The sequence below is a fragment of the Copadichromis virginalis genome, linkage group LG16 (assembly GCF_057382275.1).
Source record: "Copadichromis virginalis isolate Kocher_CV1m ecotype Utaka linkage group LG16, C_Virginalis_male_GT1.1, whole genome shotgun sequence".
NCBI classification, from domain to species: Eukaryota; Metazoa; Chordata; class Actinopteri; order Cichliformes; family Cichlidae; genus Copadichromis; species Copadichromis virginalis.
This window is the reverse complement of record NC_140633.1, coordinates 11,800,806-11,819,118: the sequence shown is the minus strand read 5'-3', so window position 1 is coordinate 11,819,118 and position 18,313 is coordinate 11,800,806. Positions and strand designations below refer to the sequence as shown.

Here is an 18,313-nt window from a genome sequence, read left to right as displayed (position 1 = left end):
ACTATGTCCTTCGCTACAAGTGAAAAACCTGGGTGTTATTTTTGACTCTGAGCTTGGTTTTATCCCACATGTTAAACATGTAACCAAAATTGGATTTTATCATCTAAAAAATATAGCCAGAGTCCGCCCAATTCTCTCTCGGGCCAACACGGAGATGCTGATGCATGCTTTTATTACCAGTCGCATTGATTACTGTAATGCCCTGCTCTCTGGTCTTCCTAAGAAGAATATTTCAACTTTACAACTCTTGCAAAACTCGGCAGCTCGTGTGCTGACGAAGACCAGAGGGCGGGCCCACATTACACCGGTTTTAGAATCGCTGCACTGGCTCCCCGTGTGTTTCAGGATCGATTTTAAAGTTCTTTTTTTGGTTTTTAAATGTCTTAATGGTCTTGGGCCTTCTTATCTCTCAGATCTGCTTTTACCATACGAACCCTCGCGGACCCTGAGGTCCTCTGGTACTGGCCTTTTGATTGTCCCTAAAGTCAGGACACATACTCACGGAGAGGCAGCTTTTCAGTGGTATGGTCCTCGTCTGTGGAACAGCCTGCCGGAGGAGCTCAGGGCCGCAGAGAACGTACATGTTTTTAAGAACAGGCTCAAGACCCACCTTTTTAATTTAGCTTTTACTTAGCGTTTATTTATTTTTTATGCTTATTTATTCTATCCTGTTATTCTATTATTAATTTAGGATTTACCTAATATTTCTTGATTTTATTCTTATTCATTTTTTAATCTTCTTACTCTATTTATATTTATATTTATATTGTATCCTGTTCTTATTTATTTTATCATTTTACCCTGTATACATCGTATTGCGTCATATCTCCAGTGTTTCCTCGGAGGGCGCTCTCTGCACCGGGGCTGTTATTGACCGTGGCTGCTGGGTTTCTGGGGGTCCTCTCAGCCTGGTTGGGGGGCTCCTTTGCCTCCCTCCGGCTGTGTGCCCAGCCCGGAGGCTGCGGTCTGTGACCGGCTCCCGGTGCAGACGGCTCTCTGTTATAATGTTTCCTCACTTGGCTCATGCGAGCCCAGCCCAATTTTTACTCTTTAAGTGTGCGCGTGTGTGTGGGTGGGGGTGGGGGGATATATGTGTATTGAGAGTGTGGGGAGTGAGTTGGAGGGTGGGGTGGGCTGCTTTTAACTATGTAAAGCACTTTGTGCTACATTTTTTCTGTATGAAAAGTGCTTTATAAATAAAGATTGATTGATTGATTGATTGTGTATTGTGGTGTGATGTATATGCAAATGCCAGCCGAGAGCTGCAGCCGCGGAATGAATAAGGATGGCTCTGAATAACAACCTGTGGACCTGTCGTGTCTCAACCACACCACAGTGGTGCCAAAATCCCGGGACGCGGTACGATGGGGAACAAACCAGAGCCAGGAAAGGGGGGAGCTGGCCCAAATGGTGGCCGAAATGGCAGCCACCCAGCTGGAGCAGGTGACGGAGGCACGGCGCCAGCAGGAATAGTTGCGGGACCAGGCTGACCGCCATCTGGGGCAAATCGCAGAGCTGCAATGATGCTCCAGGCGTGGTCCACACTGCTGCCGCTAACCCCACAGGTGGAACCTGGTGGTGGGGAAGCGGTGGAGGAGCCGTGTGGGGCACTTCGGCAGCCAGAGGTGGTGGATGAGGCGCATGGGGGTGCACGCTAGCCAGAGGAGGGGGAACAGCCGGCTGAAGGGCTACTTCTGTCGGGAGCAGTGGAGTGGTGGAGGAGAAGCTCCAACCAGAAGTGAACGAGGGGCAAGAGGGCCCGTGCCTGTTGGAGGGGGATGAGCCGCCGTATGAAAGGCTGCTCCAGCCGGGAGCAGTGGAGGAACCGTGTGGGGAGACAGAGGTCCCTGTGCCAGGGGAGCCTGCTCGACCTGGGTCCAAGGTCAAGGCGCGAGCTGCTCCAGAGCGACGGATGACGGCCCCAGCCGGCCATGAGCAGGGTTGTGCCGGCTATATTATAAAGACTCTGGTGTTTCCATGTGCATTGTGTTTAGTTTCACGTCCCCTGTGGTGTTATTATGTTCATTTGTATCAGCTGTTTTCCACGTGTTTCCACTTCCCCTCATCTCCTCCTATGTGTATTTTGTCTGTGCGTTTTCATTCATTCCTTATCTGTTTTTCTGGTTTGTATCCATGTCTTGCCATATTTCCAGGTTTATAAATTCATGGCAGGTTTTCGTGTTTCAAGTTTCTCATGTCAGGTTTCTATGTTCACGTTCACATTGCAGGGGTTTTTTATGTTTAGACTTAGCTCTCCTAGTTTAGGTTATGGTTTAGTTTTGCATTTGCCTTTTTAAAACTGTTTTATCACCCTAGAATAATGTTTACTCTTTCTGTGTCAGCACTTGGGTCCTCCTTCTCACTTCTACACAGTCATCTTCTCCACTAACTGTGAAAGAAGATTTGCAAAACTACAATGAAGTTTATCAGTTTTAACATTAGATATCATGTCTTTGTAGTGTATTCAATCAAATCAGTGCACCTTAGTATTCAGTATTAGGTCATGAAATCATTTTGGCCTTACTACTGGAGGCCTTGGCCTTACTAAGGGAGATTACTCTTTAATTTCTGCATTCCCCTTATTCTACTAGTGTACTTCTAGTGCATTGTTAACACTGTCAAAGCATCAAGATTTTGGTTTCAAACCTACATGAGGCCTGTGTGGCCTGTAAGTCCAAAATACAGTACAAGTTAGGCTAAGTTAAAGGTTAATTCTTAATTGGCTGAAGATGAAGAGGTGGGAGTGAAATGCCAAACTTAGTTTGGCTTATTCACATGGGCCTCTATGGCTAATGCTCTTTACTCTTAAGGAATCTTAAATCAAAATTAACCTGCAACAAAATGTTTGTGCTCTACGGATGCTGAAACTATTGATTACTAAATAGCAGGTAAAAACACTGAAAGTATCATGAAGAAATAACTTTTGTTATTTGTAAATAAAACATAAATAAACATAAAACAGTTCTTATTTAGTGGTAGTATATTTCCTCCACAAAAACATCTTGAAACTCCACACAATGCTTATTTAGTTTGAGTTACAGTAAGAATATTGCTGTATACAGTTAACTGATAAAGAAAATTCTCTTGGAGGTTTAACATAATACCTGTCACTTTAATTTATACTACTGGAGTTAGTAGATTTTTTACTCTTGAGTTCTTGTAATTCAAAATATAAAGCATAACATATTTATGTTACAATAAACATGTACCAGAGAAATCGTGATCAAAAAACAGGGAAAAACAGGTTTAAATTCTGCAGATTAAATTTATAACAATGATGCAAAAAACGCAGAATAAATCAATTTCAAGACTTTAATATTTAACAAAACTATTTTTAAAATAGCTTAAGAATCTTAACAATTCAGAATTAATGCATCAAATTTTTTCTTTTTTTTGGCAGGGGGTGGAGAAAGCAAGCTTTTCAGGTGTTTAAAAATTTCCTTCATTTTAAGCCCATATACAAATGGATTGAACAAAGGATGATACAAAGCTAGTTGTAATGTCATTATTAAGCGTACAGTTTTTGGAAAATCTGATTCCACTCGGGCTATAACGACATCATAGCAACCTAAACAGGAAAAGGTAATTAAAACTGTAAGGTGGGGTAAACAGGTCTCTGCAGCTTTCTTCCTAATTTCTTTACAACTTCGATAAGACATTAAGAATATTTTTGTGTATGTGTAAAGTATGAATAACAGAGGGAGTATTCCAAGATCTAGCAAACAAACCAAAGCAAAGGCAGCAATTAATTCTGATCTTACACACTGAAAAGTATAAATTCTGTTGTTACAAAATGTTTCATTTAAATAAAAGGAACACAATTTAGCTTTAGCACTCCCTATTGCTTGGATTGTCATATAAAAGCAGGCACAAGCAAAGCTATGAACAGGAAAATACTCACAGTCTTTTTTTCTCATGATGGTTGGATATTGAAGAGATTTGCATATAGCCACATATCTGTCATAGGCCATGGCTGCCAAGAGAAAAAACTCTGAGCAAGCTAGACTGTAAAACAGAAAATACTGAAAAAGACATGCCGAATAGGATATGACCTGTTTTTCAGATAAAAAGTCATTGAGATATTTAGGGTAAACAGCTGTAGAGTAAAGAGCACCTTTTTTTGCACCATTTGCGTCTGTTACGCAACCATTACAATCTCTGGAAAAATAGGCCTAAATTCCATCAGTTTATGACTTTCCCCATCAGGGGAAATAAAACATTGGATGACTGCTACAGCAACATCAGAAATCGCTTTTCAGCTGAACCAAAATCCCACTTTGGAAAGTCTGATCACAGTAATCCGGGTCAAACCAGTTTACAACAAAAGGCTAAAGACAAAGCCCTACCTGGGCCCTGTTTCAGGAAGCCGGTTTGGAAAACTCAGAGTGAAAAACGACACTCACGGTTGAGTAACCCCGAACTGTCCAACTCGGAATATTCCGTTTCAGAAAGGCTGATAACAATTAGTTCAGTCAACGCGGAGTTGCTTTAACCCCAAGTGAAGCGCGCGGACGAGGATACATAAAGCCCTGATAAGCGGAGCACAGATTAAGCGAGTCACCATGGAGACGGAGGGAAAGAAGGCGCGGTCAATGTATCTTACAGCGCTTGAGGCCGAAATTCTGATGGCAGCATATGCCGATAACATGCAAATTCCGCGGAAAAAAGTAACACAGCCACAGCTGCAAAAGCATGCATGGCAAAACATAGCCGACAGAGTCAATGCGTGAGTGTTAATATAAACATTGATCGAGGGATTTCCACCCATTTAACACGTTATTTTATCATATGTTATTTTATTTGTTATTTTATACATTTTATTTTGTGATGTGATGTGAGCGCAGGTGCAACCCAACAGGCCCCAAACGTGCCTGGCAGCAAGTAAAAATGAAATATAAAAATATAGTCCAAACAGGTAAGGTGTAATTGTATTATGAGCCATAGTGCTTGGTCTGTTTGTCCCATGTAAATCAATTGCAGTTAGAGGCTACATTAATTTTCTTTCTGTAAGCACTTATTGAAATTATCTGAGCACATTACAAGTACATATTTGCTTACTCTGTATGCTCAAATGTGGCCCGTTATAGCCAACAGAAAAAAAGCGGAGGCCCGAAAAACAGGTGGGGGTCCTCCACCACCACCACTCACAGAGGCTGAGCAGTTGGCCCTCAGCCAAAACAGTGGGCACCCTGTGGCCGAAGGCATCTCTGCGGGGACATCCTCTGAGGCAATAACCCCGCAAGACACAAGTGCCTACATAAGGGGTAAATTCAAAATAATACATGATGTGCATACATCCTTTCTTCACAGTCACCTTTGCAGTGCTACTCATTCATTTGATAAACTCTTTACCATAATGGATTATTTTGTAGTGAAGTTATTTTCCGACTGATCTTGCCTTCCCTCAGTCTTGGTTGTCTTTGAGAGCATAATGACAATGAAGTGTAAGGTGATTGGTATGTTTGTTAATTGCCATTTGGTCCCTTGTAAGTTATAAGTGACCTGTATAAACCTCATATTCTATCAGTTGATGGTGATGGTGTACTGCATCTGGTGCAGCCTCCTGTTGAGCCAGACCAACATGCAGTTGTGAGTAATACTCCACAGATTATATGAGTTTACAGTAGAACAGCAATGTTGTCTATTTCTTTACTACAGGAAAATAATGAAGAAACATTGACAGCTGTTAAGGAGGAGGAAGCAACAGAGACACTTTATGAGGTTTACATCTTTTAATACTTTGTGTACAGGAAATACAGGCGACCAATAAAGCCAGTTGAACAAAAAATCTGTTTATTCTTCTTTCAACATGTTGAGGTGATGGGTCAAAAGAAATGATTGTGACATATGGTGTCTCTGACTGCGCTTCCATCTTGTATGTCCGTGGGAGGGTCAGGATGTTCATGGTTTGGATCACTGCTGATGTTTGGTTCAGAAGGACAGTGTTCTCCTCTAATTGTGGCAATGTTGTGAAGAATCACACATGCCACAATAATGTCACATGCCCTTTCTGGGGTGACCCTGAGTCTTTGCAGGCACTGGAACCGGGCCTTAAGCATTCCGATAGTCATTTCAATTCTGGCTCTTGTCCTGCAATTAGCCAGATTATATCGCTGCTGTGGGCCCGGTTCAGGGTCAGGGTAAGGGGTAAGCAAATAGGGTAAACATGGATACCCCCTATCACCAAGCAAGTAGCCAGTGAACTCTCCTAAGACAGAAGGGTACACTTCAGTTCAAATGTCCCTGAAGCAATTGGTCTTTATATATTTTAAAGTATTCTCAACTCACCATGTCCAAATTTTGTGCTCAGTGTACATTCACGGAATATTTGTGAGTCATGGACAGAGCCTGGCCACTTGGCTTCCACATTTGTGATAATGTTGGCAGCATCACATATGATCTTCACAGTGCAGAGAACACAAATTAGCATCCATTACTATAATGAAATAATTTGTTAGTTTGACATGCTACAGGGAACTATGTACCTGTACATTAATGCTGTGGAAAGACTTCCTGTTCACATAGTCTCCTTCATTTACTGAAGGAGCAATGATTGGAATGTGAGTGCCATCTGTACAGCCAATCACGCCTGGGAACCCTGAAAATAAATGTGCAATTTAAGTAGTAGTCCAAGTATCACCACATCATACATTAAGTTTTGGTCATCCTGATACCTGCAATTTTGTGGCATCCCTCTTTGATAAATCTTGTGGGTCTGTGACCGGGGAACACCACAGACGAGTACAGGAGACGTTTCAGTAACATTCCTGACTGCCCGACAGACGGTAGCCTTGGAAACGTGCTCAGCGTCACCAATATTATACAGAAAGCTCCCGTTTGCAAGAAACCGAAGTGCAATACAAATAATATGTACAGAACTGAGAGCATGTCCGCGATGTGTCACATGCGTAATATATGGCCTGAGGATGTTATCCAAATAAATTATAGATTGTGCTGAGAAACGGTGACGTTCGCACAGAAAATCATCAGGAAATGATAAAATGTCCAAACGCGCTCTGATCACTCTCTCCCGGCGGAGAGCTCTGCGGAGAATTTGGGCTTCACGATCTACTGGCTCTTCAAGGAAGTGGCACGCCATGTCCGACACTTCCTACTGTCAGGTTTCCGACAAAGGGGCGGAGACAGTCAGGGTTAGTTGTAGTAAACCTGCTAGGGGGCAGGTTAGCTTCACGGAGTGTGTCGTCATAGTGACTCACTCAGGCTTCAGCTGAACTCGCTTTGTGAAACCGAAAACCCAGAGTTTTCGTTAACTCAGGGTATACTTACTCAGTTTTTCCACTAAACCGGCTTCCTGAAACAGGGCCCTGAACTGAAAGTGTGAAAGCTAGCCTGCAGGGACGCTTAGAGGCCACAGACTGGAGCACTTTCAAAGAGGCCCCACAGGCAAAAACTATGAATACACAGAGACTGTGAGTGACTACATTAGCTGGTGCATGTCCATAGACGCCCCTCCCAGGACAGTGCATATGTTCCGCAACCGAAAACCCAGGTTTAATTGTGACGTAAAACAGAAAAATCAGGAAGCGAGAAGACAGAATGAAACCCCAACTTTGAGGCAGCAAGCCAAAGGGAAACAAGGATACCGACCCCAGCCTGCCGCCTCTCACCCATGGCAACTGCAGCCTTTGACAGAGTGCAGGTCCTCTTCAGGGGACTGGTTCCAGAGCACAAGCCATGCGTTGAGGTGACCCACACTATATCTAGCCAGTACCTCTCAAACTCATGCACTAAGTCAGGCTCTTTCCCCACCAGAGAGGTGACAGTCCATGTCCCAATTGCTAGTCTAGGTAGCCGGGAATCGGTCCGCAAGGCCCTCTGCTCCTGGCTGCCATCAGGCAGACATTGCACACAACCCCTACAGTGCCTCCTGCCAGTGGTGGGCCTACAGAAAGATGGGCCCATGTCCCTTTTTTGGGCTGTGCCCGGCCGGTCCCCATGGACTAAGGCCCAGCCACGAGATGCTTGCCCTCAGGCATGGGCCAGACATGGCTCCAGAGCAGGGCCCCGGTAACTCTGTCCCGGGCAGGATGAACTGTTGCCTTAATTTTCTACTCATAGGGGTCCTTTGAATTGCTAGTTGTCTGGTCCCTCATCCAGGACCGATTTGCCATGGGAGACCCTACCAGGGGCCAAAAGCCCCCCAACAACATAGCCCCTGGGATCCCTGGGACACACAAACCCCTCCACCAAGATAACGTCTGTAGCCAATTCACGGAAGGGTAGCCCCAGTGTTCAACAGCTAAATTCAGCTGGCTCCAAGTCTTAAAAAAAACCTGTTAAAATATTTAACTGCACTGTCTGAATTTAGTTTTTAGGAACACCATAAATAGGGCTAAAACAAACCAATTTATGTGCAGTGCATAGAGATGTGCTGAAAAATCTCACTTTGGTCATTTTACTGACAAGTTATAAAACATGATATAACTACAATGTTGAATATTGAGGAGACAAACAGGACAAAAAAAGAACAAGACTACAGAGAAGATTAATTTATTTAGTGAAACATGATTTCCTGTGACAACCCCACAGCTGCAATGTATCCAGTGTCACCCTGAAGTTATTGAGGTTAAAGCAGTACTTATGATACAGTTACAATGTCTCCAGTGTAACTCAGCTGTTAACCCATGAGGTCTATTTTAAAGCTTCTTATGCATGATATTATTCTAATATTAAATGTACAGAGTGTGTCTTTCACAAATCCAAACTGGAAGCTGGATCCATACAAGATGGGCCATAGAACTGAAGACTTGGCCTCCTATTCTACTTTTAAAGACTCCAGGAACCACATGTAAGCCTGCAGTCTGAAAGGGAAGTGCTCAGAGTTTGTATGTGAAGGAAATTATTTTAAATTAAATTCTGGATTTGACTGGGAGCCAGTTAAGAAGAACTAATAGCAGAGAAATATGGTCTGCGAACTGGACAGTACGCACTACCAGACTGGATGGTCCCGGATTGATATGTTCACACTATTAACAAAAGCTCTTATCTCTGCTAAATTCTACACACACAGGTTATTGAATTTACAGCATTTACTCACAAGGAATTTAATTGCTCCTGTAAAATTAAATTATTTGCTTGGATTAAGTTTTTTCTAGTGTGTGACTAGAAAAATAATTCCATAATCCTGTTCCTTCTAGTACAATGGAGCAGATACCAGTCCTGCTGGAGGTATTGAACTACATGTGCAACTAGTTTCCAGGTATTGTCTAATGCTACCAGTAGTGATAGTGCCTGTAGGCAAAATCAAAACTAGTGAAAAAATCACCACCTTGTCGTGGTGGAGGTGTTTGTGTGTCCCAGAGATCCCAGGGGCTATGTTGTCTGGAGGCTTTTGTCCCCTGGTACGGTATCCCATGGCAAATTGGTCCTGGATGAGGGACCAGACATAGAGCAATTTAGAAAACCCCTATAACAAGACCATCAAGGGAACAGTTCACCCTGCCCAGGAAAGGGTTACCGGGGCCCCACCCTGGAGCCAGGCCTGGTGAGGGTGCCCGAGGGCGAGCATCTGGTGGCCGGGCCTTAGTCGGGCACCGTGGACTAAAAAAGGGACATGGGCCCATCTTCCTGCAGGCCCACCATCCGCAGGAGGCACCGTAGGGGTCGGGTTCAATGTGAGTCGGGCGGTGGCCAGTAGCGGAGGACCTGGTGGACCGATCCCCGGCTACCAAGACTGGCAATTGGGACATGGAATGTCACCTCTCTGGTGAGGAAGGAGCCTGAGTTAGTGGGTGAGGTTGAGAGGTACCAGCTAGATATAGTCGGGCTCATGTCAAAGCATGGCTTGTGCTCTGGAACAGCCTCCTGGAGAGGGGCTGGACTCTGTCTCAGTCTGGAGTTGCCCCCGGTGAGAGGCGGCAGACTGGGGTGGGTATCTTGGTATCCCCTCAGCTTGATGCTGGTATGTTGGGGTTTCTCCCAGTGGACGAGAGGGTTTGTTCCCGTCGCCTTCGGGTCAGGGAACGGGTTCTGACCGTTGTCTGCGCTGATGTGCCGAGCGGCAATTCAGAGTACCCAGCCTTCTTGGAGTCCCTGGGTGGGGTACTGGAGGGTGCTCATCCTGGGGACTCTGTTGTCCTACTGGGAGACTTCAGTGCTCACGTGGGCAATGACAGCAAGACCTGGAGGGGCGTGAATGGGAGGAACGGCCTCCCGGATCTGAACCCAAGTGGTGTTTTGTTATTGGACTTCTGTGCAAACCACAGTTTGGCCATAACAAACACCATGTTCAAACACAAGAGTGTCCATAAGTGCACGTGGCACCAGGACACTCTAGGCCACGGGTCGATGATCGATTTTGTAAACCCTGAGGCCATTTGTTTTAGACACTCGGGTAAAGATAGGGACTGAGCTGTCAACTGATCACCACCTGGTGGTGAGTTGGATCAGGTGGCGTGGGAGGCGCCTAAAAGTACAGTGAGGGTGTGCTGGGAATGCCTAGCAGAGGCCCCGGTCCGGAAATTCTTCAAATCACACCTCCGGCAGAGCTTCAACAGCATTCCGAGGGAGACTGGGAACATTGAGTCCCAATGGACCATGTTCAGCACCTCCATTGCCGAAGTCGCTGCAGTGAGCTGCGGCCGCAAGCTAGTTGGTGCCTTTTGTGGTGGTAATCCCTGAACCAAATGGTGGACACCAGAGGTGAGGGGAGCCAACAAGCTGAAGGAGTCCTACTGGGCTTGTTTAGCCTGTGGGACTCCGGAGGCAGCTGATAGGTACCGACAGGCCAATGCGGAATGTGGCGCGGGTGGTGGCTGAAGCAAAAACTTGGGTGTTTGAGGAGTTCGGAGAGGCCATAGAAAAAAACTTTTGAACTGCCTCGAAGAGATTCTGGCAAACCGTCAGGCGGCTCAGGAGGGGAAAGCTGTGTTCTACCTGCACTGTGTATAGTGCGGGTGAAGTGCTGCTGACTTCGACTGAGAAAATTGTCGGGCGGTGAAAAGAATACTTCAATGACCTCCTCAATCCCACTGGCACGTCTTCTGTGGCGGAGGCAGAGTCTGGGGACGAAGGGGATGACCCGCCAATCTCTGGGGGCGAGGTCACTGAGGCAGTTCAACAACTCCTTGGTGATAGAGCCCCTGGGGTGGACGAGGTCCGCCCCGAGTTCCTGAAGGCTCTGGATGTTGTAGGGCTGTCTTGGTTGACATGTCTCTACAATGATGCGTGGAGATCAGGGCCAGTACCCCTGGACTGGCAGACCGGGGTGGTGGTCCCCATCTTTAAGAAAGAGGAATGGAGGGTGTGTTCCAACTACAGGGGAATCACACTCTTCAGCCTCCCTGGGAAAGTCTATGCCAGGGTACTGGAGAGGAGAGGCCATCCATTAGTTGAACCTCGGATACAGGAGGAACAATGCGGTTTTCGTCTGGTTGTGGAACACTGGATCAGCTCTTTATCCTCTCAAGGATACTTGTGGGGTGTATGGGTGTTTGCTCAATCAGTCTACAGTACATGTGTCTTGTGGTCTTGGAGAAAGCATTCAACCGTGTCCCTCAAGGGTCCAGTGGGGTGGGGGGTGCTCCGGGAGCATGGGGTATCTGGCTCATTGCTACGGGCGGCCATTCAGTCCATTAAACAACCGTTGCAAGAGCTTGGGCCGCATAGCCAGCAATAAGTCGGACTCGATCCTGGTAGGTGATGGGCTCCGCCAGTGCTGCCCTTTGTCACCGATTCTGTTCATAATTTTTATCGACAGAATTTCTAGGCATAGCCAAGTGGCGGAAGGCTTTCACTTGGGTGGTCCCAGGATCGCATTTATGCTTTTTGCTGATGATGTGGTTCTGTTGGTTTCATCGGGTGATGGCCTCCAGCTCCCCTTGGAACGGTTTGTAGCCGAGTGTGAAGCCGTGGGAATGAGAATCAGCACCTCCAAATCAGAGGCCATGGTCCTCAGCCGGGAAAGGGTGGAGTGCCCACTCCGGGTCAGGGACGAGTTCCTGCCCCAAGTGGAGGAGTGTAGCGAGTGTAACGATAGCAACGGGTCTTGTTCACGAGTGACGGGAGAAGGGGACGGGAGATCGACAGACAGACGGTGCAGCTGCCGCAGTGATGCGGCCCCTGTGATGAAGCGAGAGCTAAGTGTAAAAGCAAAGCTCTCAATTTACCGGTCGATCTACGTCCCTACCTCACTTATGGTCACGAGCTGTGGGTAGTGACCAAAAGAATGAGATCGCAGACACAAGTGGCGGAAATGGGATTCCTCCAAAGGGTGGCTTGCCTCTCCCTTAGAGATAGGGTGAGAAGTTGGGCTATTCAGGAGGGGCTCAGAGTAGACAAGGTGCTTCTCCACATCTAAAGGGGACAGTTGAGGTGGTTCGGGCATCTGACAAGGATGCCTCCTGGGTAAGGATTTCCGGGCATGTCTCACCGAGAGGAGGCTGCGGGGCAGACCCAGGACACACTGGAGAGATTATATCTCTTTCTGGCGTGGGAACACCTTGGTGTTCCCCCGGACAAGCTGAAGGAGGTGGCTGGGGAGAGGGATCTCTGCTTGGGTTGCTGCCCCCGTGAATTTCTGGCTCGTATATACATTGGCAAACCAGACCTCTGCAGATTACAACGCTTCAGAGAATAAACATAGTAAATAGTTACATCCACCTACAACCACAATGCTTGACAGTAAGTCGTATATGGAATGAAATATGGGCTGAACACAAGGCTGCCTGTAGTAGGCCAAAAAAACGCATCTTAGCGATAGCAACGGGACTAGCTTCTTACGTAGCAAAATACACAGATAAAGTCAAACAAGCATCACTCTCATCTTACAATACTCGCATGGTAAGTACGCACACAGTATTAACTCACACAGGAATGCAAGTAAATACGTTACTCCTCTGACACACCTCTCATCTGTGCAGAACTGCGCTGAACACGTTCCCAACCGGAAGTACGGATACCGAGGTGCATCATGGGTAACGTAGTATAAAACAGCTACAGTGAACAAGCGGACTTTTAACACCCTCCTTTATACTTGTCTGCAGGGAGACAGAAAGACATCACAGAAATAAAACATATATATCAGAGGAACCTTCAGTCAAAAAGTAGCACAGACCTTCTCTCTCTCTCTCTCTTTTATAAATGTAGAAGGCGCTCTTTGATTTATCTACAGGAAACTGATTAGATAAAATGTGCCTACTGTCTATGATCGTGTGTGCATGTGTGTGAATGTGAACAGCAATTTTATGCATGGGAGACAAGGAATAGGACAAAAGTAGAGAAGAAAGGAAACCTATTGCACACACACCACTCCTCATTTCTCTAAAGAGCTATAAACACACATCAGTCACTAAGCCTTGGGCCCAGAGGAAACAAAGAAGTAAAAGGAAAGAAAGATTAAAGGGAAAAGAAAGAAGGAAAGATAGAAATAACAGTAACCCACTGACTGCTTAAGTGTGGCCAGCTTGATAGCAGTTTATTTTATTTTGTCTAACATCCATCCATCCATCCATCTTCATCCGCTTTATCCGAGGCCGGGTCGCGGGGGCAGCAGCCTAAGCAAAGAGGCCCAGACCTCCCTCTCCCCAGCCACCTCCTCCAGCTTATCCGGGGGAACACCAAGGCGTTCCCAGGCCAGCCGAGAGATATAATCTCTCCAGCGTGTCCTGGGTCTGCCCCGGGGCCTCCTCCCGGTGGGACATGCCTGGAACACCTCACCCAGGAGGTGCCCAGGGGGCATCCTTGTCAGATGCCCGAACCACCTCAGCTGGCTCCTTTCGATGTGGAGCAGCAGCGGCTCTACTCTGAGCCCCTCCTGGATGGCCGAACTTCTCACCCTATCTCTAAGGGAGAGGCCAGCCACCCTTCGGAGGAAGCTCGTTTCTGCCGCTTGTATCCGCGATCTCGTTCTTTCGGTCACTACCCACAGCTCGTGGCCATAGGTGAGGGTAGGGATTTTGCGCATTTTGTCTAACAGTGTATTCTTGTATTGTTACCATTTTGTGATACTCCCTTTTCAGAACAAAGGGGAGTTTTCTTTTTCTCCACCTTTAGACTTTCTCACAGTTCAGACCATATTGCTTCATAAAACAGTAATTCCAATGTAATCTCTCTAGTTTGTAAGATATTCAGATAAGAATTCATACAATAAGGTCTGATCTAACAGACCTCAAGAACAGTTACATATTCATCGATTTAGTCTTCATCACCTCTCGTACACATATTTGAGAAAAAAAGGAATATTTTTATGAAATGCAATCAGGTCGCCCTCTTCTTTTACACTCCCCTGCATTACTAGTGTACTACTGGTGTAATGTTATCACTGTCACAGCATCAAGGTTCTAGTTTCAAACAGGCCTCAGGCAGGCTTGTTTGATTTGTTTGATTTCTTCACAAAGCTATGTATGTTTAACAATAAAACGGTTTATTTTGTTATTTGTAAATTGTGTCATAGACCACACAACATTTGTCCCTACTCAGTATACAATTTCTAAAAATAAAAGCTCAGAGAGGAAAGATTTAATTTTGTTTTCACAGAAGTACAGCTGTAAATGTTATACATTTTGCAAATTTATTTAAAGAAAAGTAAAAATTAACACTGTATAAAATTAACGGATGAAGAAAACTCTCTGAACATAGTATATGTCAGCATTAGTTTAATTCATTTTGCTGGAATTTGTAAATGTTTTACTCTTGAGTTCTTGTGCTGTGCAGCAGTCTAAAAACCAGTATTTTAACTGTAACTATAACATTTAAACTATAACATTTATGTTACAATAGACATGCACCCTGAGCAATCATAAACAGTAAAAACATTTTAAATTCACTGATTAATTTATTCAAAAAAAGGTGTAAAATATGTGGACCAAATCAATTTCATGAGTTTATAATATTTAATAAGTACATTTTCTGAAATGAGGAATTTATTGACGCATCAAATAATTTTTGTTGGACAAAACAACCTTTTTAGATGTTTAGAAATTTCCTTCATTTTAAGCCCGTATATTAATGGATTAAATAAAGGTTGATACAAAGCTAGTTGTAATGACACTATAAAGCGTGCAGTTTTAGGGAAATCTGATTCCACTCGAGATATGGTTACATCATAGACACCTAAACAGGAAAAGCTCACTAAAACCAGTATGTGGGGTAAACAGGTCTCTGCAGCTTTTTTCTTGATTACTTTACGACTGTTTTAAGAGACCATAAAGATTTTTGTGTATGTGAAAACTATAAAAAGAAGAGGAAGTATCACAAAATCAAAATAACAAATTATACCAAATACAGTAACTAACCTTGATCTTACACACTGAAGAGTGTAAATTGCATTGTTACAAAATATTGATTTTAAATGAAAGGAACACAGTTTACTTTTAGCCATTCCTATTGCTTGGACTGCAATACTGTCAGGGTCCTGGGTCTGAGCGACCCAGGATCCCTGAGCAGTTATGTATTATATTATTATTATTGTATGTATATTTGGTGTTGCTGTCTTTCTCCCTGTTTGCGTGTGTGTATATGTGTTTCGGCGGGCGCCTTCAGGCCTGGTGGGTGTGGCCCTGCTGACGGTCTGGCCACACCTGAAGCCACACACCTGCTGCTGATCAGGCCTCGTCGGGGGAGCTACTTAGGAGAGTCTTGGAGCTCCCACCGACGCGGGATCATTCCGTGAGACTTCATGTTAGTCATCCTGTTGAGCTAGGTTAGTGTGTGTATGCCCGCGGTTATACAGTGGGGCAAAAAAGTATTTAGTCAGCCACCGATTGTGCAAGTTCCCCCACTTAAAATGATGACAGAGGTCAGTAATTTGCACCAGAGGTACACTTCAACTGTGAGAGACAGAATGTGAAAAAAAAATCCATGAATTCACATGGTAGGATTTGTAAAGAATTTATTCGTAAATCAGGGTGGAAAATAAGTATTTGGTCACCTCAAACATGGAAAATCTCTGGCCCTCACAGACCTGTAACGTCTTCTGTAAGAAGCTTTTCTGTCCCCCACTCGTTACCTGTATGAATGGCACCTGTTTGAACTCATCATCTGTATAAAAGACACCTGTCCACAGCCTCAAACAGTCAGACTCCAAACTCCGCCATGGCCAAGACCAAAGAGCTTTCGAAGGACACCAGGAAAAGTATTGTAGACCTGCACCAGACTGGGAAGAGTGAATCTACAATAGGCAAGCAGCTTGGTGTGAAAAAATCAACTGTGGGAGCAATCATCAGAAAATGGAAGACATACAAGACCACTGATAATCTCCCTCGATCTGGGGCTCCACGCAAGATCTCATCCCGTGGGGTCAAAATGATCATGAGAACGGTGAGCAAAGATCCCAGAACCACACGGGGGGACCTGGTGAATGACCTGCAGAGAGCTGGGACCAAAGTAACAAAGGTCACCATCAGTAACACACTACAACGGCAGGGAATCAAATCCCGCAGTGCCAGACGTGTTCCGCTGCTGAAGCCAGTGCATGTCCAGGCCCGTCTGAAGTTTGCCAGAGAGCACATGGATGATACAGCAGAGGATTGGGAGAATGTCATGTGGTCAGATGAAACCAAAGTAGAACTTTTTGGTATAAACTCAACTCGTCGTGTTTGGAGGAAGAAGAATACTGAGTTGCATCCCAAGAACACCATACCTACTGTGAAGCATGGGGGTGGAAACATCATGCTATGGGGCTGTTTTTCTGCCAAGGGGACAGGACGACTGATCCGTGTTAAGGACAGAATGAATGGGGCCATGTATCGTGAGATTTTGAGCCAAAACCTCCTTCCATCAGTGAGAACTTTGAAGATGAAACGAGGCTGGGTCTTCCAACATGACAATGATCCAAAACACACCGCCCGGGCAACAAAGGAGTGGCTCCGTAAGAAGCATTTGAAGGTCCTGGAGTGGCCTAGCCAGTCTCCAGACCTCAACCCCATAGAAAATCTGTGGCGGGAGTTGAAAGTCCGTGTTGCTCGGCGACAGCCCCATAACATCACTGCTCTCGAGAAGATCTGCATGGAGGAATGGGCCAAAATACCAGCTACTGTGTGTGCAAACCTGGTAAAGACCTATAGTAAACGTTTGACCTCTGTTATTGCCAACAAAGGTTATGTTACAAAGTATTGAGTTGTATTTTTGTTATTGACCAAATACTTATTTTCCACCCTGATTTACGAATAAATTCTTTACAAATCCTACCATGTGGATTCATGGATTTTTTTTTTCACATTCTGTCTCTCACAGTTGAAGTGTACCTCTGGTGCAAATTACTGACCTCTGTCATCATTTTAAGTGGGGGAACTTGCACAATCGGTGGCTGACTAAATACTTTTTTGCCCCACTGTATGTGTCCTGACAGCTGCGTCTATTGTGTCCCCAGGAGAAGTGTGGAGCGCCAGACGGCAGCCAGCACGAGGAGTGCTGAGACACGGGAGCGGAGAGCACTGAGGCACGAACTATTCACGGAGAGACACGACACTGGAGTCAGGGAAAGCACGGGGATTTATTGTTGTTTTGTTCCACCACTGTAAATAAACGCACTGCTTGTACATAGAGCATCGCGCCTGGGTCCTCCTTCCCCACACCCCCCACGGTTTGCCATGCCGAACCGTGACAAATACAGGTACAAGCCAAGCTATGACCAGGAAAATACTCACAGTGCTTTTTCTCATGATGGTTGGATATTGTAGAGGTTTGCATATAGCCATATATCTGTCATAGGCAATGGCTGCCAAGAGAACAAACTCTGAAGAACCCAGAGAATAAATTATGGAAAACTGAAAGAGACATGCTGAATATGATATGATTTGTTTTTTAGATAAAAAGTCAATCAGGAGTTTTGGGTAAATAGTTGTGGCGTAAATAACAACGTTCAGTAGCAATGCTGCAATAAAAGTGTACATAGGTTTGTGGAGATTTTTGTGGATCAAAATGAGGTATATAATAATAGAGTTACTGCAAGTTATTAGAATATATAATGTGAACATAATAAAAAAATAAAAATATCTGTATTAATTTCCACATGTCTATCAAAACTTATATAGGTAACATTTAATTCTTCATCCATTAATGTTTTAAAAAACTACAAAATGTTTCATTAAACAAATTGCGCAAGGTGAATAAATGGAAAATATTGAAAAATGCACCATCATGCAAACAGTGAGCAGTTACAGTCTGTGGAAGGTTTTTATCAGACAAATTAAGCCTCAAGGAGCTGAACACTGGAGGTTCATCTCACCCTTTTCATTCTCTTTTGCTTAGCACTGCACAACTTCAACACAATTTTTTTTTAGCTGAGATATGAAATCTTACACAATGGACTAGATTGAACTGGTTTAACTTGAGAAATGGAATTTAGGATGGA

The 18,313-nt window shown here is 44.8% G+C and overlaps 1 protein-coding gene and 1 pseudogene across 1 annotated transcript; both read right to left on the bottom strand.

Annotated features, from left to right (window-relative positions):
* Nucleotides 1–3,353: 3,353 nt before the first annotated feature.
* LOC146690332 (olfactory receptor 6N2-like) lies at nucleotides 3,354–4,242 on the bottom strand. Its single transcript, XM_085435076.1, has 2 exons — nucleotides 4,235–4,242; nucleotides 3,354–4,158 (listed from the first exon to the last, which is right to left on the bottom strand). The coding sequence occupies exons 1-2, from the start codon at nucleotides 4,240–4,242 to the stop codon at nucleotides 3,354–3,356; spliced, it is 813 nt and encodes a 270-aa protein (XP_085291202.1).
* A 10,651-nt stretch (nucleotides 4,243–14,893) lies between these two features.
* Nucleotides 14,894–18,016, bottom strand: LOC146690331 (olfactory receptor 11A1-like; annotated as a pseudogene).
* Nucleotides 18,017–18,313: the final 297 nt, after the last annotated feature.